General features: G+C 39.3%; 1 protein-coding gene across 1 annotated transcript in view; it reads left to right on the forward strand.

The window, feature by feature from the left end:
• The window catches only part of IGSF9 (immunoglobulin superfamily member 9), a 1,174,198-nt gene that overhangs the window by 988,307 nt on the left and 161,275 nt on the right, over positions 1–24,616 (forward strand). The window contains exons 9-12 of the mRNA XM_044059432.1: positions 454–596; positions 956–1,096; positions 2,606–2,722; positions 23,094–23,244. Of these exons, the coding sequence (XP_043915367.1) occupies positions 454–596; positions 956–1,096; positions 2,606–2,722; positions 23,094–23,244 (552 nt within the window). The remainder of the gene's footprint in view (positions 1–453; positions 597–955; positions 1,097–2,605; positions 2,723–23,093; positions 23,245–24,616) is intronic.

A 24,616-nucleotide genomic window follows, 5' to 3' on the forward strand; every position in this document is an offset into this window, starting at 1 on the left:
TCTGTTATGGGTGCCTGCTGAAAACTATAATCTTCTGTCTTAAGTCATTATTGTCTTTAGTTCACTGAGGTACATCCCTGCAAGGTACCTGTAATACCTGAGTAACTGAACAGTGTTACTGTAATGCACCATTGGTGCCTTGGAGTACTACCTTCATGTAATAATAAATCAAGTTAAAGTCCATCTCATTGGTGCCTTGGAGTACTACCTTCATGTAGTAATAAATCAAGTTAAAGTCCATTTCATTTCTAAATATCAATTTACTAGCTTAAGTGAAAAACAGAAATTTCTTAAAAATGTTTGCAAATGTGTCTTGCTGCTTTTAATGATGGCATTGTATGTAGTGCCTTTCGGCTTTATGGCATGAATGAGTGAAATAATATTTCATTTAGCAGCTAATGTTCTGTATAACATGTTCACCTGTAATATCTGTTATCTGATCCTTCATTACAGACCCTGCCTATGTGAGTCATATGCCATCATTAACCTATCTGCCTATAGGAATGCAGGGATTTATCAGGTGTTACTCCAAGGCAAACCCACCACTATTATTAGTCAACTGGACCAAAGATGGTTTCCCTCTTAATTTACATAAGGTATGAAACTATACTATACATTTCTGTTTATAATGTCAGTACTAATTAAAAAAATCAGTATTAAAACTTCATTGTAGCCTTCCATTTTTTTTGTTGTGAATTTCTGTATAGTCTTCATTACTGATTGCACTGATGTTATTCCAGTCTACTAGTTAATTATTACTATGATAACCTTCATATGGCACATATCTCCAAATCTGCCAACATCATTAAATAGGCATAGAAAGTTACACAGTGTTCTACCCTTAAGATAATATTGAGGTATTTTCTTATATCAGCTATACTGCTTGTGCTATATTCATGCAGACATTGCAAAATACAACAAAACATATTCCTAATTTGTCTAATGTTTTCGCTAGTTCCCAGGCTGGTACTTGGATGAGGATGGAGCAGTTGTCATTGCAAATTGCAATGATGATGTTGTTGGCATTTACAGTTGTATTCCATATAATCGCTATGGCACCATGGGAGAATCTGCTCCAACTCAGGTCATCTTAAAGGTAGGTCTACAAGGCGGGATATTACTTTTGTTATGGTTATACCTTGTTAACTGTTTGATACTATGCGTTTCTGTTGCATTTATGATTTATGTTACTGTTATTATTATTTACTTCTAGCCTTGTTGACTTTTCATTGAATTGTGTGATACATTGTCAGCGTAGAACTCATTGAATGTGTCTTTTCACCTGCAAACTTATCAGAGTATCATTTGCTGACAGTTAATTCCGCTGGTAGATCCTAACTTCAGCAAATTCCCCCAGTCATGTGCACTTTTTCATTTATATGCTAATCTGACTATCTCTGCATTTTAGACTGCTTAATATTGTATTAGTATATATTTTTATTCATACAATGTAGTATTGTTATTTACTTATTAACTGGAAAGTGATTCTTGCACGCCTTTTTCAGCCAAGACCTTGGCCAAAAGTGTTAGAGAAATGCAATACGTACAGACATTTTAGAATAGCATTTCTTGAGAACATTCCTGTCAACTGTTGCAGAATTTGTAGAATGTGCCTGGGTTTGCCTCATATTTTTTTCCTTTTTCCTTGTAAAATGTTTGATTTTGTGGTAACTCATTGCAGATGTCTTTCATATGTCTTGTCATTTAGAAATGCCCATTGATAAAGAATATATTGTTTTACTAAATTTTTAATTAACTTAAAATAATAATTAAAAATTGTCCCTGATTTTCGTTCTGTGTTCTGCTATTATTTTTGTTTTTGTTCCTGATTCTTGAGCAAAGAAGTTGAAAGTTATGCTCTGAAATGGGGGGGGAATACAATATCTTGACAAAATGTTGTTACAAGGATAACATGCAGACTTCAGAAAGAAAACTTATTTATACAAAAATGTCATAATATTGCAGCATTGCCAACCACTGTCACTGAGGGAATCTGCAGTACTATGTTCATGCCTGTGAGTGCACTCATTTCTATCCTTCTCAATACAAAGTTGAGTTTAGACTACATAATGTTTATGACTACAGACTGTATTCATTTAGTAGAGGTTTTCACATTTATACTTCATTTTAACCTTTCTTTATTGATACTAGCAGATACTTGATTGTACATTGACATGTCCATTAGGGAAGAAGTTACGGGGTTGATACTTTCTAATTTGTCTTGTCATAAGCCTGCGATCTGAAGATAAAATGTCATTTACTATTTAGAAAGTTTGAAATGTCAGTTTTGATTATATAATGTGACTTAATACTAAGTATGAAATGTCACTTTTTGGTTCCTTTGCAGCTGAAATTGCTTCTTTAAAACATAAAAGTGAGTGCTTATTTCCCTGTGTTCTTTAGACCAGCAGATCCAGTAATGCCGGTATGGTTACAGACAGTACAACATTTAATTTGCACATTAACACACCCTTTGCTATTCTTTGACATTTAACATTTTACACAGTTTTAATAGAACCCCTTGATTTTGGTTATTTTTAATACTTCCATTTCACTCTTTCTCTAGTTTATAATTCTTACTTCTGTTTTTTTGTTTTTTTTCCAGGATCCTCCAGTGTTTGAAATTGGTCCAAAACCTGAATACTTTCAGGAGGTTGGCAGAGAATTAATTATTCCCTGCTCAGCTACTGGGGACCCTTTGCCAACTACATCCTGGCAAAAGGTAAGATATTTAGAAACTTTGTAAATTTAAAGTGGAACTCATTCAAAGAAAAGTGAGGTTATAATGTTTTCAGTTTCTCTATTTGCTGCTGACAGAATGTAGTCTTATTTGTGGTATCACACACACACATCTATCTATCCATCCAAAACTCCTTTTCTCCATTGTTTGCACAAGGGACATTGTGTCACTTCAACAGTGACAGTCTTGTAGAGCCATTTTTCACACCACCAGATGGCTAGCCCTGCCACGGTTAATCTTCCATACCACATGCATGCATGCTCACTCACAGCTATGGCCAGTTTAGAATGCCCAGTTCACCTACTGCATGTCTTTAGGATGTGGAAAGAAAACTAGAACACCAGGAAAAAAAAAAAAAAACAAATGAATGCAGGGAGGATATGCAAATTCTGCACAGAAGGCACTTCAGCTGAAGATTGAACTAGGGAACCTCTCCTTGAAATGTTTTTTTATAGACTTTAGCGGAAAGTCTTAGCTTCTGTAATAGCTATTTGTCTCTGCTCTGTTTTGTGGTTTCTTCTAATAATGCTGAAAATAGGGCAACACACCAGCAGACCCCCATCACGTAAGTCAAAGAAAAACAAAATTGTCAGTACAGAGTCACATAAAATCCAAATCAGAGAAAATAACCCCAAAAAAAAAAAAAAAACAGTTCACAGAAAATACAACAAAACACTTTCCTACATGTGAAAACAGAGGTTTTTATTGTAAAGCAGAGCTCCCACCTCACACTCCATTATATTATTATAATAAACCCTGAAGGTGCTGCATATTTGGGGGGTAGCATTTCTGTCACAGCTGAAGTGTCCACTCCCAGCATATTTACAGACTGGGAGAAAATAATGTAGCCAGGAAACAGTATCAAACCATTTCAGTGTGTAACTGCAGCCTTCTATACAATACAAGCTGTCATATCAGACTACCTACACTTCAGAAACTCTTTAGTTTCATTTGCTGTGCTCCTTGTCTCTGACAGTGTTTGACTAGTAACTTCAGAAACAATGACTCACAAATTAGTGGAGAACACAATGCAGTGATAGCAATGCCGTCTATCACACCAACCTCACATAGTTAATCTCCTACTACTGTGTTGTAAGTGATGTGGGGAGAGGGTATTCTAATTTCTTTTCTAACTGGTGTTATCTCTTCGACAGAATCACTGTTATGCATTTTAAACAAGAAGTGGGCTAGCAATTTGCATAGCTGTAATGGGAAATATTGTAGAAATGTTAATGAATTCTGCATTAAACGAAGAAGCAGTTGTAATTTCTTGCCATATTTTAAAGGTTTATTACCAAAGTCCACTTCCCATAATTGCATTGGTCCATGGACTGATCTGAAAATCCTGAAACACTGAGGATCTTCAACCCACTTTCTTGAACTCTGCAAGAGAAAACAGTGTAGCACAATAAACAGTGGTATGTTATACTATGGTATAATATCCCTACACATAAAGTGAGAATGAACTCTTCATTCATGAGGGGTAGCCCTTTTGCATCACATTCTCCCAGATTATTATTCTCAATTAAATGACATATTCTTTCAGAGATTAGCTCATTACACTGTTCAGTACAAAGGTAGGTGTTGCAGTCAAAACTGTGTATTTGATATTTGCCTATTAGTGAGTGTATAGTGTATAGTGTAAAGTGGGGGGAATATGCATTCCCCTTTCTAAAATCTTCAATTAATTTTTCATGGACTACAGCACTGAATTTCTAGCATCTGCCTATTTTTTTCTGCTATTTGTTTTTTTTGTTTTGCATTGCAGCATTGAATTTGGGATATATGGACAATTTTCATGATTATGTGATATAATTTAAGCATTACAGTTTGATTACTAAACTAGCTGAAAACTGGGACATAGGATTCTTTAGTTGTTGTTGTGTCTTTCAGCTTTTCCCGGTTAGGGGTTCACCACAGCAGATCACCGGTCCACTGTTGATTGTCAGTGGATTTTTACAGTGTCAAGTTGCCAGCCTGGCACCCAACCTTATATCTGTATTTTAAGTACTGTAAAAACTGTGTCATCACAGATGTGGAAACAGGGTCACATAACATTGCACAACACTGCAAAGACTGTGATGTCATAGACATGGAAATTGGTTTTGATGACATCAGGTCACAATATGATTCACAGAAGCAAAAATGGTCGTGATTTCTGAACATTTCTTTCATTGAAAGCATATTAGAAAAGTGAATACATTTATGCTGGAGTCTACAAGGGTACACAAATACCAGAGGGAGACACTGGTGACTTATGCTATCTATTCAAGCATATATAGTCCTATACAGCTATGGCTCCACCCCTGTGCAGTAACCTACTTACCATCTGCCTCATGCACTTAAAACTAATCACTGGCATACATGCCAGTATCAGTGCTGCTGCAGCAGTAATTCATGAGTTCACCACCCTCCCTGAGAAGTAGGGCCTTCTCATTTAACTTTGTTATTATTTGTTGACCTACAGTATCCTAAATGGCTATACAACATATCTTGTTTTATGTTTCTTTCATTGGTCAAGTACGTTTGCTGACATTTTGCAGTGTACCACATTACACTCTCTATTTTTTCCTTGATTTAAAGTAGTTATGTTTTTTGCTTCAGTATCTCATTTTTGCACTTTTTTAATTGAATATTTGCTGTGTCCACTCTTTAGAGGGGGGTGGTGAGAACTTTATCATTTTATCTTTAATAATTATTTAGAAATTGCACATGACTGTAACCATCTCTTGATCCCAAAAAGTAAGCATTTCTATATTGTTCAATGCTTTACATTTGTAGAAACTTGTAGTTTCTTTAGAAGTACATTATTTTGGGACCTAGACACCTCATTTGCCTTGCGCAACAGTGAAATATTAAATAAAGAAATATTCTTTATTGTAGTGGATGAGTTAAAATATTTGGAAATTATATTGTGGCAATTGTACTTTAAAGGTTTCTGTTACTAGTTTGTCAGTTTAGTTACTTGTATTGATAAGCACACATTATCCAAATCAGATAAACGCTGGAAAAAAATGGGGATATGAAAATGTGTTTCACTGAAATGTTAGGCTAAAAGGCTTTGTTTGAGCTGAACAGACCACTAGATGAAAAGGTGGATTCTACATGGTATAACCTGTGCCTCCAACACAGTAAAAATAAGCATGGTTGATAGAAAAAAAGATCCACTTCACAAACCACATGCACAAGTGTAAAGATGTTTCATAAGTAGCCCCACTAAAAAACATTAAGTGGAAACTCATATAGATTCACAGGTATATACTAAGCTAAAGACCACTAGGGCCTTTTAAAGCTTGTTTGTACCTGTATTAAACCTTTAGTATGCTGTTATTGTATTCCTACTGTGTGAAATTATGTATCCTTATTCTGTTCTCACTCTGTTTTATTATAGTATTACTATTTGTTTTTGGACAATAAGTGGAGCTTTTCTCCCCTGGCCTCTGCTGAAAATGAACGTGTATCCAGTTGGACTATCCCGGTCAACAAATGTAAAATAAATAAAATAAATAAATAAAAATAAACTATCCCTAATGTATCCAACAGGCGTGGTGCCCTAGAGATTATTTTTAAGGGTATGTGTAAGCTAGGGTATGCATGGTCAAATATTTGCAGGTTGCCTCTATTTGTTAGAGACATAGGTGGCAGACCAGGGGTGAATTTCCAATTTCCCATCCACTGATCCAGTTTATGTTGAATAGGATCAAGGAAAGCCGTCTGCTTCTTGGAAAACCTGTTCCAGAGAAGCGGCATTCCCTGAGATACATACCTGTCCCTCCAGCATGTCCTGTTTATTTTGCGAGCAAGGTTTAAGTCCCAGGATAAGTAGCTCTGATGCTATTTGTTTTGTAGCTCTGCAAGACATCCATCAGAGCAGGATCCTGGGATGCCTTGTATGCCAGACACAAATCACCCCTCAGCATTCTGTAGAAGACAGAGTATAGGGATAGGGTTTTCAGGCAATCCACAAAGGGGTTGTTGTTAATGCCATGCATTCTTTTTTGAAGAATCTCTGCAGATGTTCCAGTTGTTGCAAGTACCTGGTGAGTCCCATACTAAAAGGGGCATTGTACTCAGTGATGGATCTGATGTGGGTTGAGAACAGTGGAACAATGACTTTCTTGGACCAACATGCCATACCATTGCCTATAAGTTGAGTAAAACAGAATGATTTTCTTAGTCCCTTAGATGCATGTTGGTCAAAAGCCAGTCTACTGTCTGGATATGGGTGTGTATTCAATGGAGTAGTTTCCTGGGGTAACTGACTTTCCAAAGAGTACTACTATGCATTTCTTAGGTTCATAGGTTCATAGGTAGGTACTAGGCTATTGGCCCTAGGGCCCATACAAGCCTAACCAAAAAATGTACCCTGGCTTTCGCCACCCAAGAAAATTATTTTCCTGTGCCCCTGTTGAGCAGAGCCACAGAAGTGATCCCCGGGGTGAACTTCCCATTTCCCATCCAATCATCAAGATTTTTCTTGAAGAGTGCTAATGAGGAGCTCTGTTTGACATAGATAGGTAGTCTGTTCCAGAGTATGGGAAGTCTCTGGGACAGGAATCTATCCCTCCAGCATGTTCTGTTTATTGTGGTGACAAGGTTAAGGTCCCTAGAGCGTATAGCTCAGAGGGATTGGGATTTCTTTAAGTGGAGCATATCCAACAGCTCTGGGTTTGACATAGCTTTGTATGTTAGGCAGAGATCACCCCTGAGTAGGCGATATGCGATGGAGTAAAGCTGTAGTTTTTTGAGACGGCCTGCATTGGGCATATGTTTGAGGCCAGTAATCCTCTTTGTGAGGTATTTCTGTGGTCTTTCCAGTTGTTGTAGATGTCTTGTGAGGTACATACCAAAAGGGGCGTTGTACTCTATAATGGGTCTAATGAGTGATGAGTAGAGGGGAACAATGACCTCTTTTTTTCTGGATGAGAATCCTTTTGTGATGAGATGAGCCACGTAGAAGGATTTCCTGACCACTGTGGCGATGTGATTATCAAAGGAGAGACTACTGTCCACCTGTGTCCCAAGGTCTCTTATCACATTTTCGGCATTAAGTAGACTACCAGCTATGTGGTAGTTCATGGGTACAGAGTTTTTACCAAAGGGGTGACAATACACTTTTTGGCATTGAGCTTCAGGCCATGGCTTTGACACCAGGTATCTGTCTCATTGAGGTCCTTTTGTAGTTTGTCCACATCGTTAGGAGTTTCGATTATGGCTCCTAGTTTGCAGTCATCTGCAAACCTTGTTAATAAAGACCTTCTGTGTTGGCCTGCACTTCAGAGAAGTAGATACCAAACAGGAGAGGACCCAGGACTGAACCCTGTGGTACTCCACTTGTCACTGGTCTGATGTCGGATTTGGAAATCGCTACTTTCACAGTGTGGGTTCTGTCCGTGAGCCAGTTGGCAACCCATCTTGTGACATAGGGATTTATACCTAGTTTAGTGAGCTTATCTATATTTCCAGAGTGGGGGATGGTGTCAAAAGCCTTGGCGAGATCTAGATAACCTGTGTGAACCATTTTACCCTGATCTATGGCTTTGCTGACTGCTTCAAAGAAGTCAATCAGGTTTAGGAAACATGATCTGCCTTTTACAAATCCAAACTGTGTAGGGTTCAGAGTTTGGAGATTACCAATGTCTTTGTTTATGAGTTCCATGATGATACGTTCCATGGCCTTGCAGACCAGGCTCATCAGGCTAATTGGGCGGTAGTTCCTGGGGTCCGTCGTGGCTCCCCCTTTGTGGAGTGGGATAACTGTCGCGGTGCGCCATTCAGTGGGTACAAAGCCTGAGGTGAGGCTATGATTGAACATGGTACTTAGGTAGGGTGTCAATTCATTCTGTAGTTCATGTAGAACGCAGCCTGGGATATTGTTAGGTCCCATGGATGCTGTGTTCTTGGCTTTGGAGAGTGTGTTTTTTACCTGTGCAGCCGTGATTATAGGAACTTTGCATTCTTCAGGTATAGAGATGGGCCCTCTAGGGGGTGAGAGGGGGGTAAAGTTAGCACTGAACCTATCTGCTAGGATGTTGGCAATATCAGTTGGTTCTGTATATTTAGTGCCATTATGCTGTAACTCAGAGCAGATCTGAGTGTTCCCATTTAGATTCTTGACATAGCTATAGAATGCTTTGTGGTTGTCTTTAGAGTCAGTGGCAATTTTGTTTTCGTAACTAGCTTTGGAGGATTTTATGAGGGATCTCCGCTTCTTACTGAGGTTGACCAGGGAGTTCCTCCAGTCATGGGATTTTACTCTTTTTTGCAACAGTTTCTTTCTTCTGTTGTAGAGTTTGTTTATGGCAGAGGTCCACCAGATTGGCTTCCTCTTTTTAGAGGATAACATCTTGGTTCTATTAGGGATAGCATGATCCATACACTCGTGTAAGTGCTTATAAAGTGCATTTGTGTAGGATTCGGCAGTCATACCTCTATTGTCCATCTGCATGGGTGTCATGAAGTTTGCCACTTGTGTCTTAAGAAGTGTGAAGTTGGCTTTTGAGAAGTTTTTTACAATGGTTTCCCTAATTGGGGCTGGGGGTGGGATGTGGATGTCTAGGCTGATTAGCTTGTGGTCGGATCTGACCAACGAGGAATTGACCTCTGGTGTGGAACATCGGTTTCCCATGTTGGTAATGACCAGGTCTAGGATATTGCTGCCCCTGGTGGGGGTGTGAATAAGTTGATCCAAGGTGTTGGAATTTATGAATTCTAGAAAACGTTGAGCAAAAGAGTTGGTACATGAGTAGTTTTCCCAGTTAATGGTGGGGTAATTGAAATTGCCCATTATTAGGGTGTTGGGTTGTACCCTAATACTTTCCAGTGTATCAAGAAATGAGGAGTGTGAATCCTGGGGCATGGTAGGGGGGTCTGTAGCAAGCTACAATTTGGATTGCGGTCTTGCCCAGAGTTAGTTGCACTTGGATAATCTCGGATGCATTATGCTGTGCAACTAGCCTGGAGGTGTGGATATCCTTAATGAATATGGACACGCCTCCGCCTTTAGTGCTTCTTTCTGGGTTAGGTGGCCGAAAGGTGTGGTATGAATTAAAGCCTGGTAATGCAGGGTTGCTCTCTGGAGCTTTGAACCAGGTCTCTGTCACTGCACAGATGTCAATGTTCTCCATTTTAAGGAGTGCCTCGAGTGAGTGCATTTTGAGGTTTAGACTTCTAGCATTGAGTAGCATTTCCCTCAGATTTTGCTTGCTTGTACCTGTTACGGTGGTGAATTTGTCATTTGAACCTTACCTAAAAAAGGCACTATAGGGGTTGCAAGAGTCTTAGCCAGTATCTGGAATCCTAAGGGCGACAGGTGCAGGCCATCTCTGGCAAAGCATCGTGGACTGTCAATCATGTCGTCCCAGGCAGACAAATACTGGATCCCCTTAGAATGACACCAAAAGCTTAGCCAATTGTTGAAGTCAATTATTTTGTCCTTGTACTGTGATATCATTCTGGGTGATGGCAGGATGCTACTCAGGGTTAGGGTCATACCTGCCTGGGATACAAGATCGGAGAGCTCCTCCATGTCTCTTTTCATGTAGTCCAAGGAGGTGTATATGGCACCAGTTACTTGTCTGTATTAGCCCTTCCTGGAGAATAGTGGTATCTTGGGAGATACTGTGACTGCACCTAGTTTATAATCATTTACAAACTTGGACAGCCAGAGGCCCTCAGTGTTGGCCTTGATTTCTAAGAAGTAGATACCACAAAGGAGAAGACCCAGCCCTAGTGAACTCCACTGGTGCCTGGCCTCTTTGTTGAAGTTCCTGGGTCCCATCTGAGAGCCAGTTGTCAATATACCATATAACACAGGCCTAATTTCTGAGATTGTTTACAATGTCCCAGTGTGGAATTGTATCAAATGCCTTTGCCATGTGAAAGTAGGCAGTATACACCATTTTGCTCTTGTCTATTACCTTGGTTACCTTCTCGAAGAAGTCTACCAGATAAAGTAGGCATCATCTTTCCTTGACAAAACTGAACTGGGTTGGAAACAGTGTCTGGAGATTTCTAATGTCATCGTTAATCACTTCAATTATAATTCTTTCCATGACTTTGCATGTGAGATGAGTCAGGCTAATGGGTCTGTAGTGTCCAGGATCCATAGAAGGCCTTCCCTTAAACAGAGAGATGGCTGTTGCAGTTCTCCATTCATATGGCATAAAACCTGACTGGATGCTTTGGTTAATAAGGATCAGATTATAAACTTTTAGTTTCCAATACCGGTGTTCCTAAGTAAGAAGACAGAGTGGCCTCTGGAATGTCTCTGACTCCATCATACCTCTCAACTGTACAGATTTTTGCCTCATATTTTTAGTCTGTTCCTCATAAAATTTGTGATTTTCTGATAAATCACTGTGATGATCTGAGGAGTAAAGTCACTAAATAATGATATACATTTGTGTTTCAGACTTCATATCCTTCAGAAAAATGCATGCTAAGCCACATTCTATTATTCTAGCACACTTCTGAGTTTATAAGAGCAATATTTAAAATGCGCCCTATTTTTTGGCTTTTGTTCCCCAATTCTGTGCAACTTTGGCTAAGAGGTTGAGAGGTATGGAGTCCATTATTATGATATCTCCCCAAATCTAACACCTAAGTTAACCATGTACAATAGAAATAAAGCCGATTGTGATATACTGACCCTTAACCTGAATTACAAGGGAGTTTCTCCACCTTATAACAGACATCAGTTATTAAATTCCTTTAGGGATTATTATCAAAATAGTTTTGCATCTGGTATGAATAGACTGGATATTCCTTTTTATCCCCTTCACATCTTTCATAGATTCCACCACTTCCAAAGCTTACAGATGAACATCAGAAATGTTATCAAAGCCCATACAAAAACAAGAAATGTTAACAATTATTTGGAAGTTAAAGTCAAACAAGGCTCCTGGTGCAGTCTTGCTTCCTGCTGAATTTTATAAGCACCTCCTTCGTTGAGCCTTAGCTTTGCTAAGGAATGCATGTGTTGCTGCATCAGATGGTGGCACTATTCCTCCCTCTCAGAAGCAGTCATGTATATTTCCAATTTTAAAACCAGATAAAGATTCTTCTATTCCATTCAGTTACTGACCAATATCTTTATTAAATGTTGATGCAAAAATTTATATGAGATCTGGGCGGTGAGAGTTACCCCATTCTTTCTCCCCTAATACATTCTGGCCAGGAGGCTTTGTGAAAGGTAGAGCTGCATGGAATAATGTAAAGCAAGTCACGCTGTTAGAGAATGAATCACCAGTAACCCTTCTTTCATTAGAAGGCATTTGACGTGGTCCGATGGTCATACTTGTTTACCATACTGCAGAAATTTGCCTTTCCGTCTTCATTCATTCAAGCCATGAAGTCTTTTTTGTGGGATCTGTGGCTGCCATTAAAATTGGCCCATATATTTCTGGAACACTATCTCTAGAAAAGGAAGCCAAACAAGGCTGCCTGTTTGCCCCTCTGCTGTTCATATTTGCTGTTGAACCATTAGCAATCCAACTAAGAAGCACTCTTGTCTCCCTTCCCTCTGACAATACTCTTTTATTATATTCACTGGGTGAAATAGCATTATTTGCTGATGATCTTTACTCTTTCTACATGACCCCCAAATGACTCTTTCCCTTCTTTGGCCTAGTTTGCAAAACTGGCAAGCTATATCAGGATGTAAGATTAACTCTTCCAAATCAGTGCTTTTAGGATTTAACTTTTCTATTGATAGCTATGAAATCCTTCAATATATTTTTCTCATTGATCCTCCTTATAGTAAGTACTTGGGACTATATATTACCCTTTTCCCTGTTACAACAAAGAATTTTAACCTTCAGGCTATCCAAAAGGTACTTGATAACATGATCGCGGAATGAAATAGCCAGACACACACACACACACACACACACACACACACACACACACACACACACACACACACACACACACACACACACACACACACACACACACACACACACACACACACACACCAATTGCAAAAGTGGGACATCAAGATATTTTTTGGCCCCCAATTAAAATTGAGGCTCAGAGTCCTTTCATTATGTTTCACAAAATGCATATGGAATCTGCCTACCCGCTGTAAGGTTTCTGTTGACCTGTTATGTTAAGATCGTTTGCTGATTTCTACTGTCCTGCCTCTTTCCCTGCATGGTCTGATAGTTTCTATGGCACCCTGCTTGATTCATCTAATATCTTCCTTCCATTATCACTTACTTCATCAAATTATGCCAAATATGTATTACTGGGCAGTATTTCTTGGGAACGTTTAAATAAGGATACCACTATAAGTACTTTGCAACATGTTAATACCATATATTTGTTTCTGTTTAGCTTGTTCAGAAAGTTTTTTTGTCTTCAGAAATTTGCTATTTCTGATACTTCCGTTCTTCTCTCATCTCCAAATCATATCCCTCCAAGAGTCGTTTCCCCTACAGCTTTGGTCCAAACAAAGCTTATATTCTCCGTACCAACTGTTTACCTCTAGAAGAAATAAAAAGAATGGCATGTGTTTTCTCTAAGATTATTGTTTTCCAGACACTCAAGTCTGTTTCTTCATCCAACTATTCTCTATTTATTGCAGTATGTTTGCACCAGACACCCTAACATATCTATATAAGTCCCTATTCTTTCAACATATTATTGTTATAAGAGAAGGTTCTACTGGTAGTAAATCTGCAATGGCCCCCTTTTATATTGCATTGTTATCCCTGTACTACTTCATGCTCAAGGACTTTCAATAAACCTTTTCTCCGCATACTCTTACAGATGCTTAGGCTCGGGTCTATATCATATGTTCGAAGTTTTATAACTTTGAACATTAAAATATCGAATTTAAATGTTCGAAGTTATAAAACTTCAAACATATGTGAAGAAAAAAAAAAAAAAACTAACAGCTGTAGGCAGGGGGGCAAGCACCCCAGCACCCCCCGCTCTTTAAATATAACAACTACAAGACCACACTACAGTGCAGTAAGGTAAATCTTCCCTTTACCGCACTATAGTGCAGTCTCAAAGTTGGTATATTTAGAGAGTCTTTCTGAACAAGCTAAACAGAAACAAATATATGGTATTAACATGTTGCAAAGTACTTATAGTGGTATCCTTATTTAAAAGTTCCCAAGAAATACTGCCCAATAATACATATTTGGCATAATTTGATGAAGTAAGTGATAATGGAAGGAAGATATTAGACGACTCAAGCAGGGTGCCATAGAAACTATCAGACCATGCAGGGAAAGAGGCAGGACAGTAGAAATCAGCAAACAATCTTAACATAATAGGTCAACAGACTAACCTTACAGCGGGTAGACAGATTCCATGTGCATTTTGTGAAACATGATGAAAGGACTCTGAGCCTCATTTTTGATTGGGGGTCAAAAAATATCTTGATGTCCCACTTTTGCAGTTGGTGGCTGCTTGCCCCCTTGCCTACACTAGTCAAGTAAGTTCCGTTTTTTTTTTTTTTGTTTTTTTTATTATATGTTCTAGGTTTGAAACTTCCAACATTTAAATTCGATTATTTAACTTTCAAAGTTTTCAAACTTTGAACATATAATATAGACCCTCAGACTCTCTATGCTTTACAAAGAACCTTCAAGTTATTACATTCCCTTAGGTGGGAAATCCCTTCTTGCAAGTGTCTATATAATTTATTTATTACTCCAGATAACCCCTACCTCCCTACCACTACATGTAACAAACCTTGATGGAGACGTGGATATGATAGCTCTCTTGTAGGATGGGAACATATGGTCTGGTCATTTGTTAAATTAATTCTCTATTGGTCAAAAATGCAGACTATTATAATTAATTTATTTTCAATCTGTCCCACATCTGTTAAGGAAATTTAGTCTGTGGTGCTGCCCTCCATGATACTATTCCTAATCTAGCTTGTAGTCTGATTTTAATAGAAGAAAAAAGTATAGCTAGACATTGGTTAGATAGATGTTCATCGTGTTACACTGCTGCAGTCATTACACTTGGGTTATCCTGCCATCAGGCGGTCCTTCAGTCGGCCCGAGTTCCAAAGTCTTGGTCCGGTGTCGGTTGCTGTCACTTCTTCTCTGACGTCAGTGCGCCAGGGGTATATAAGATGCAGCTGACACCATTTTCTTCATTCTTTCTTGCCGCGCGGTGCCCGAAGCAAAAGCAGTTCGCAAGTGCCGGTCGGCCGACTCCTGAGATTTTCATTCTGAATCCAGAACCGAAGTCTCCTACAAAGCTAAGTACCCCATTGGGGAAACCTTTTCTTGCCTCAGACCGATGTCAGTAAAAGTTAATAATTGTATTTCTTGTGGGAAGCAAATACCTCATAAGGATTTCCATTCTTATTGTATCCCATGCCTAGGCCAAGACCACGACGTCACAGGTTGTCGGTTTTGTGCTAAGTTTAACAAGTGCACTGTTAAACGTCGGTTTGATTTTACCAGACATTATTTTGGCAGAAAATTCAATTACATCATGCCGTCGGAACAACCGATGACCGGAATACATAAAAAGCGCAAAGACAAGGACAGGTATCCGAGGCCCAAAACTGACGACGAGGCCTCTTCTAGGCCAGTCGCCGGTTCAACGGTTTTCAGCAAGGCACCTTTGCAGCCCCTGACGACCGCTTCTTTAGAACCACAGGTGCCTCTGACTCCCACATGGAGATGGTTGGGCCTTCAGATTCACCAGATTTACAGCCTACTGAGACTAACCCTTCAGAGGGATCCGGAGTAGCTGAACAACCTGCAGCTTCAGAGGGTGTTTTCAGACCTACTCAGTTAACCATTAAATCTTCTGCTAAATCTAAAACTCCTTTAAAAACAGAGAAACAACTTCAACAATCACCAGGACAGGCCTTCATGCCTAAGAAACAGATGCTCAAAATGGACGAAGATCTAATTACTCTGATCAGGGAGTCCCACCCTCCTCCTGATAAAAGGCCTAGACAGGATGCAGACTATGACTCATCCAACCAGGTGTCCATTTCTTCAGATTCATCCTCAGACCAAGGATACTCTTTACCCCCTTATGAGGATTCTGATGCTGAGGAATCTATTCCTTCAGCCTCTCCACCAGAGGACTATTCCTTTGGGGAAACCTTACATACCATGAGGGAGCATTTCCATTGAGAGGGCCTGGATTATTCAGAATCCAAGAACAGGCTCAGAGATTTTCTTTTATTACCTCAACACAGACCCCTTGCTATTCCGCCAGTGTTAGATATTTTGGATGATGTGTATTCCGAATCCACTTTAAATCCTGATTCTTTACTTCCTGCTCCAGTTAAGCCAGACAGATACTACAGAGTCCCTGACTCTCACAAATTCCTTTATAAAAGCCCTATTGCTGACCCTGAAACTATCTCCCAGGGTCCCAAAGGGGTAAAGGCCTCTACAGCAAAAAATCCAGTTCCCTCTGACAGAGATTCCAGAGCATTAGACAGTGGGGGAAGAAAGTATATACATCTGCAACTTTAGCAATGAGGGCCTTAAATTGCCAGTTTCACATGCTTAAATATCAGCAATATTTGATGTCTCAGTTGAAACAAAAAATGCTTCCAAATTCAGATCTTCCTAACTATAAGGAAATGCAAAATTTATTGCATGCAGCTGAACAAGCGGGAAAACATACTTTGCAATGTGGTTTTGATTCTTTAGAAGCCTCCTGTAGAGCAGCAGTTACAGGGTCTGTCATTAGAAGACATGCTTGGTTAAAAGAGCAGACTTTACCTGATCATGTTAAAGCAAAATTATTGGATGCACCTTTGCAGCAGGATGTTTTATTTGGAGTTAAGGCAGAAGAGGTATTAAAGAAAATGGAGGATAAAGCAAAATCTATGCAAATGGTGAAAGATTTCTTACAGGTTCAGCCTCCTCGATTTATCAGAAATTGGCTGACAAAGGATTGGTCCTTTCCAATTTCAGACAGACCTCAAAGGGGCAGATACAGACGTCCAAGAGGCAGAGGTCAACCACAAGGTACTTACAGACCTCGACAATGGGGTGCTTCAACCCAGAAAGAAGAGGAAGACAGGCCTCAACCTTTTAAAAAACAGTCCCAATGACTTCCCACTACAGCTGCCAAATGCTTCTCTCTTGGCATCTCCCTTGGGGGGAAAACTGGCACTTTTCTGTCACAATTGGCATATGATCACCAAAGACAAATGGGTTCTCAATATTGTATCTCAAGGTTACAGGTTCCACTTTCACAGTCTGCCAAGGTTAAAAGGAATGCCAAATCTGCCACCAAATCAATGGACAGAGGCTCAAAGACAAATTTACAGCACTCATGGACATGAGAGCTATTCAAAAGGTACCAACACAGGAGAAAGGACAAGGATTTTACTCAAGACTCTTTCTGGTTCCCAGAAAGGACAAAGCCTGGTGGCCCATTCTGGATCTTTCTTCTCTAAATACTTACCTGGATATTCCAAAATTCAAAATGTTGACACTACAGCAGCTTCTTCCCATGCTGGGCAAGAAAGCTTGGCTTGTAACGTTGGACCTCAAGGAGGCATGCCTGCATATCCCTATCAGACAAAACTGCAGAAGATACCTCAGATTCTTAGCAGGTTCAATGCATTACCAATTCTCTGCACTGCCCTTTGGCTTATCTACTGCGCTCAGGGTCTTTACAAAATGCCTGGCACCAGTAATTGCATTCTGCAGACAAAAAATAATTCAAATTTACCCATACTTGGATGACTGCCTTATTCAAGCAGAGAGCAAAGACATTCTTCTAAAGCATCTGGCGTTTGTAAAAAGATTGATAATTTGCCTAGGGTACACAGTAAATGAAAATAAGTTAAAACTAGTGCCATCACAAGAGATAATATTCCTGTGTGCCAGCTTAAATACTACGGTCCAGATGGCTTATCTCACGCCAGACAAGCAAGGACAATTAACTCAATATTTACAGTTGATGGCAACAAAGACCCAACTCCCAGTAAGAAAAATTCTGCAGGCCTTGGGTTACATGGCATCTTGCATACTACTAATTCCATATGCCAGACTGCATATGAGGAAACTACAATGGTACCTAAAGAGTGTTTGGTCTCAACACTGTCACAGTTTGGAAACAGTAATACCACTAATTCCTTGCCTTCAACAGGAGTTTCGATGGTGGGCTCAAGCCTGTCACCTCAACAAGGGACAGCCTTTCACTCAACCCACAGCCAGGCAAACACTGACAACAGATGCTTTGGATTACACCTGGGGAGCACACATGGCAGGAAATTGTATTCAGTGCAAGTGGCCTGCAGAACAAAGGCATCTTCACATCAATCAAAAAGAGATGTTAGCTGTACAAAATGCCCTGATAGCTTTCAAGAACCTTCTGCATCCAGGACAACTATTACTAAAGACGGACAACACCACAGTTATGTGGTACATAAACAAGCAAGGGGGTACTCATTCATATCCCCTCTGCAGACAAGCCATGACCTTGTGGAACACAGCTCTAACCTATCAAGTTCATCTGCAAGCACAATTCCTGCCAGGAGAGAAAAACACACTGGCAGACCACTTAAGCAGAAACATCATGGATCCACATGAGTGGAAATTACATCCACAAATGTTCAGGATGATGACACAAAAAATGGTGGAGCCCGGACATGGATCTGTTTGCATCCCCAATAAATTGGAAGCTACAGAAATTCTGAACAAGGACTTACCATCCACAAGCATGGGAAGTGGATGCCCTCTCATTCAGCTGGAAAAACCTGCAAGTATACGCTTTCCCACCACTACCTCTCCTTTCAAAGGTACTCATAAAAGCCAGACAAGAAAAGCCAAAGATGATCCTGATTGCCCCAGACTGGCCATGCCAGCACTGGTACCCAATCTTAAAGAACTTAGCACAAGGTCCACCATGGATTTTGCCTCAAATCCCACAACTTCTGACTCAGCAAAACAATCAGATACTTCATGGCCAGCTTAAGACTTTAAACCTGGCTGCATGGCAGATTCCTTAGTCAAGCAAGCAATGCCTCTCTCCAAAGCTGTTATGGATTTCATTCTGGAGGCCAGAAGGCCTAGCACCAGGAAAGCCTATTCGGATAAATGGAAGAGATTCTGTGCCTGGAACCAGGCTCACAGCCTTGACCCTCTTGTCCCAAATATTCCTCAGATACTACAATACTTAACCGAGTTGCTGGACAACGGCCTCTCCTTTTCATCCATTAAGATCCATGCCTCTGCCATCTCTGCTCATTACAACACAGACCCACCAATTTTTTCTAATCCTTGGCTAAAACAGTACCTCAGAGGGGCTAAAAACATAAGACCGCCCTGTAGAGCACCAACTCCAACTTGGGACCTCAACTTCGTCTTGGAAAAAGTAACGTTACCTCCTTTTGAGCCAGATAACTCAGCAGACTTAAAATATGTCTCTTGGAAAACTGCTCTGCTCCTGGCAATAACCTCAGCATGAATAGTTTCAGAATTACAGGCACTAATGTCAGTGGAACCTTTCATCATTTTCCACCAAGACGGTGTCTTTAAGAACAAACCCTACTTTTATGCCAAAGGTGGTATCAAGTGTGGCTCTAAACCAAACTATTCACTTGCCAACTTTTTATCCAAATCCACAGAATAAAGGGGAGAGACTACTGCATTCCTTGGACATACACAGGTAGTTATGCTTCTACTTGGACAAAATGAAAGCTTTCAGGAAAACTGAGCAATTGTTTGTAGCATATGCTGCAGGAACAGAGGGGAAAAGCCATTTCAAAACAGACCATTTCAAAATGGATCGGGCACTGTATACGTTTCTGCTATGCACACCATGGGAAAACTGTACCTAACAGCATTAGGTCTCATTCCACCAGAGCAACAGCCACTTCAACTGCCTACCTCAGAGGAGTACCTACAAAGGATATTTTGGAAGCAGCAACTTGGAGTTGTGTACATACCTTCACCAAGCATTACCATCTGCTTCTTTACTCTAAATCCAGAGCTGGCTTTGCCACTGCAGTGCTGCAGGGCCTTATAGCCACCCCTAATGCCTTATAGAACCAGCCATCCTACCTCAGCTTTGGTATTCTACCCAAGTGTAATGACTGCAGCAATGTAACATGATGGACATAGTACAGTTTTGTACCTACCATAAATGTAGATGTTCGAGTGTATATACTGCTGCAGTCTAGGTTACCCTCCCTCCTCCCCCTCTTACTTGCTGGTATTTACCTAAGCCTACTACCCTTTGGGTATGGGGAGTATTTGCTGGTAACTGAAAGTTTTTTATTACTTTTTTTATGTATGTTTTATTAGCAATTTACATTGCCTGCCTTTTTGGGGGCTCCTGAAATCTGGGGCAAGAAAAACTGAAGAAAATGGCGTCGGCTGCATCTTATATGCCCCTGGCGCACTGACATCAGGGAAGAAGCGACAGCAACTGACGCTGGACCAAGTCTTTGGAACTCAAGCCAACTGAGGGACTGCCTGACGGCAGGATAACCCAAGTGTAATGACTGCAGCAGTGTATGCACTCGAACAGCTACATTTATGGTAGGTACAAAACTGTACTTTCTCCACCTAGGGTAGAATAATTTAAAAAAAAAATACTGAAAGAAGTGTGGTGCGCCAAGCGCCACTTAGCATCTCGTACAGGAAATTAATTGTGATTCCTTTCTATTTGGCCCCATTAGTAAATTTGGTGGTGATAATTTATCACTCCTGTATTTACAGGACATTCCTATAACATTATCTTGACACAGGCATAAACTTTTCACGTATTTTATACAATCGGTGGCTCTTGGTAGTTTTACTCTTTTGGTGACCAATTAAGTCTAAGCATGCGTGTATATGTATATGAATATTTATGTACGTATATGTGTATGTATACTATCTTATGTTTGAAATTTTTTTCCTTTTGCCCTTTTTTCTCTTTGGTACCATTATTTGATGGCCTTGATTTTGTATATAAGACTTTTCTTTTTCTAAATGTGACGTAATCAGGTTATACTTTCAATTCAAAATTTTTGATCTGATGTTTATAAACTCCATATAGTTCATCTTAATGTATCTATCTGAGTCATAAATTTGTAAACATATACTTGAGGTATCATATTCTAGTATGTATGATATGTTTTGTGTAAGTGATTAATTAGTAATAAATAAATAAATAAAGAGTTTCTAAATTAGCTGGGGTCACAAGTTTTGCTTTTATTTCAATGGAGATGGCTTTGCAACCTTACCAGAGAGGACATTACATAAGGGGAAGGAGGGTGCAGCATTCTTCCATGTTAGTGAGGACCAGGTCCTGAATGTTTTCTCTCATAGTGGGAGTGTGGCTTATCAGGCCTAAGTTGTTGGTGCTTAAAAAGTCCTGGAATCATTGGGCCTGCTGGTTTTGGGGTTGTGTATGATTGCCATTTTATAGTAGGGTAGTTAAAGTAACCCATACATATGGTATTGGGTTCAGTGATAAATGTCTCCAGTAAGTTTTAAGTATGAGTTATGGATTTCCTGAGTCATAGAGGGGGACCTATAGCTTGCAAGGATGTGGTATGGGACCTTGTCTATGGTAATTTGGATGTAGAAAGGCTCAAGCTCATCATCCTGTTTGAGCAGTCTTGAGGTGGCCTTTTTATTGATGTAGACTGAGACAGCTCCAACTTTACTCCCTGCCTGTGCTGTAGCTGGCATGAATGTGTGGAAGTCATTGTAACCTTGCACTGCCTGGATGCTCTCCATGGCTTTAAACCATAAAACTGTAACTGCTCAGATGTCTGCGTTCTTCAGGGTGAGAATAGCTTAGATGATATGTCGTTTCTTGTTTAGACTCCTGGCACTGAGCAGTAACACCTTGAGATTATTTTGGGTTGATTTTGCAATGTTGGAAGGTGCCTGGCACTATGGAAGAACACAACGTTTTAGCCCATATTTGAAGGTGCAGAAGTAACAGGTGCAGACCATCATTGGAAAAGCAGCATAGTCTGTCGAGCATTTCTTCCCATACTGACAAATATTGCATCGTCTTGGAACGACACCAGAAGCTAAGCCAATCATAAAAAAATCATAAAAAAAGGATATTTCATAAATAGAATCTACCAAGACTAACTAAAGAATAAGGGCTAAATAAAAGGCATGTTGATATCAAATCTTTATACGTTGTTAGTTTTTGTAAGACCAGGATAGCAGAGCAGAATTATGACCTCAGAGTTTTTGATTTTGTTATTGTTACATTGGTTAAACACGTCCACGTACATACACATGCTACCTTTCTTTTTGTGGTTGTAGCTTGTTTGGTTAAGTCTGCTCCTGCTTTTTCTTTGGATTCAGTTCTGGACAGAAACAGCAGATGTTAATTCATAGGATAAGTGCTACTTATCTATTGTATGTATGTATTTAATTAGCTTATTAAAACAAAACATCTGTTTATGCTTATTTGATATTAATGTTAATGTGAGATGAACGCTGCTGTTTATCTGATGACTTACATTTCTGGTCTTTCTAAAAACGAATTCTTCAAAAATGTGAATAGAGTAATGCAGGAGTTCCGCTGTGGCGAACCCTAACCGGGAAAAGCCGAAAGACACAACAACAACAACAACAAAAATACCAATGGATACTGATGTTATGTGTGTGTGTGTGTGTGTGTGTGTGTGTGTGTGTGTGTGTGTGTGTGTGTGCGCGTGCATGTGTGGTGTACTAAGCTGCATGTGCGGAGACTGTTGAAATTAAAGTATTCAGCTTAAAGTATTGCAAATCAAGTGTCAGCAGATTCCTGAGATATAGTGTTAGAACTTCGGGGATTCTAAGCCTTGTGCTCAGCAGTCTTATTATACATGCTGTGTAGATGTCCCCATGCTGCATATCTGAAGTGACACACACCCTTCTTAGGTTCTAAATTTGTTGTCAGATGCTGCAAAGAAAGAATGTAACCTCTGCCCAAGTATCCCTTTCCAGTCTGAGTCAGCTGTTGTTTTAAAATCATTGATTTAAACAGATGTAAATGTGCTAAGAACGTGTTTGGGGAAGTACCACACATCAGTCCCTCTTTTACTTGCAGATTGTTGTTTTAGTGAATGTTCTGATGCCTGCAGTGATACAGTTTATTTAGGCAAAATTTGTTACTGCTTTGAATTGTCCTATTTGCATAAATATTTTACTGCACACCAATTTGTATTTAAGACAATATAGCCACCTTTAAAATGGATGTATAACTATTAGTCAAGGAAAAATTATTTTGACATATATGTTCTGCTCGTTCCACATTTTGCATCTGTGTGGTCTATAGTTTTCATTACCTCCCACCATGTCATCTATGACAGCTTACATGAGCAATATTTACATATAAGTAACTTAAGTAGTGGGATTGCATTGACTTACAATATGTTTTTTCTTTTATTTTCTAGTTTGGGAAGGATACAAAAAGTGCGTATAAAGTCAGTAGTAATGGCAGCCTTATTCTGAATCCCCTATCTAAAGAGGACCATGGGCCATGGGAGTGCACTGCTTCTAACAATGTTGCCAACATCTCTGCTGTTACCACCATCTTTGTGCTTGGTAATGTGATAACATTTAGCCATGTTCTAAACATGTTCTAAACATGTATAGTAAATGCTTCTGCCTGTGTTAACATGCTGCTCCTGCGTGCATCCCCCTTAATGTCAGTGATGATGTGGGAGACTCGTGGTATGTTTAAACTGTTTCTTCAGCTACACAGTGCTCACTTTGTATAACTATGGACGTACATCTACCACTGCCCAGGAATATACACCAATTCACAGTGTGCTGTTGTCCCTAACCATTCAGTTTTAGGTGTTTTTTTTTTTCACTGCCTTTTATCAATGACTTTCCTTTTTGGATAAATTGTTATTTTACCTTTCTGTAAATGCACACTTTCATCTTTCAACATGTCTTGATCTTTATAATCTGTGCTATATGAAAGCAATATGACCTATGTAATGAGCACTGAATGCCCTCTGACCTTAAATGCCATGTTAATAGTTTAAGTGTCATGTAGAAGCTACAGTTAGTTGGTGACTACTCCTTCTAGTATTTGAAAAATCATGTTTATAGACTTTTCTTGCACTTATCTTGTTACCTGAATGTCTCAATGAAGTTTACATTATCTTTGAGTCTAACTACTTTTCATAACTGTTGTTTTCGCCTTACAGGTCAGGTTGTGGCAGAAAAGGCTCCTATATCAGACCACATGCCTGATTGTCAAAATAAATAAATAAATAAATTCAGTTAAAGCAGTTTTGTGGGGGAGTTTCATTCACTCTGCTACTTCATATGGAGGGGGGGGAGGCTGCAGTCCCATATCCTTCCAGCTTTTATATATATGTATCTATGTGTGTGTGTGTGTGTGTGTGTATATATAGATATATATATATATATATATATATATATATATATATATATATAGCTTTATATATATATATATATATATATATATATATATATATGTATATATATGTATATATATATATATATATATATATATATATATATATAGATAGATATTTATGGGTGTATTCAATCATGTATGTTGACTACAGCCATCATTGACACATAAAATATTGTCATCTTTATGTCAAAACCACATAGGCCGACAAGAAACTCTGCATGCACCTCAAAACAGCCTTGTGCTTGCAAAAAATAATCCAAACAAAATATTGTTTTTTTTTTTTTTTTACAGGGGGAGCAAGAGCCACTTCATCTCCCAACCCACCCTGCTAGTTTTATATATATCTATATATATATATATATATATATATATATATATATATATATATGTATATATATAAACTCTTAAGATCAGACAAACACTTGGTAAGGGCATGTTGCCTAATAAAGAAATTGTTCACCAGCTGAACAGCTGTTCACTAGCTGTTTAGTCAATCATAAATGATTGACTTAACAGCTGTCT

This window comes from Protopterus annectens, chromosome 17.part0 (assembly GCF_019279795.1).
Source record: "Protopterus annectens isolate FY-2018-M chromosome 17.part0, PAN1.0, whole genome shotgun sequence".
Classification (NCBI taxonomy): domain Eukaryota; kingdom Metazoa; phylum Chordata; order Ceratodontiformes; family Protopteridae; genus Protopterus; species Protopterus annectens.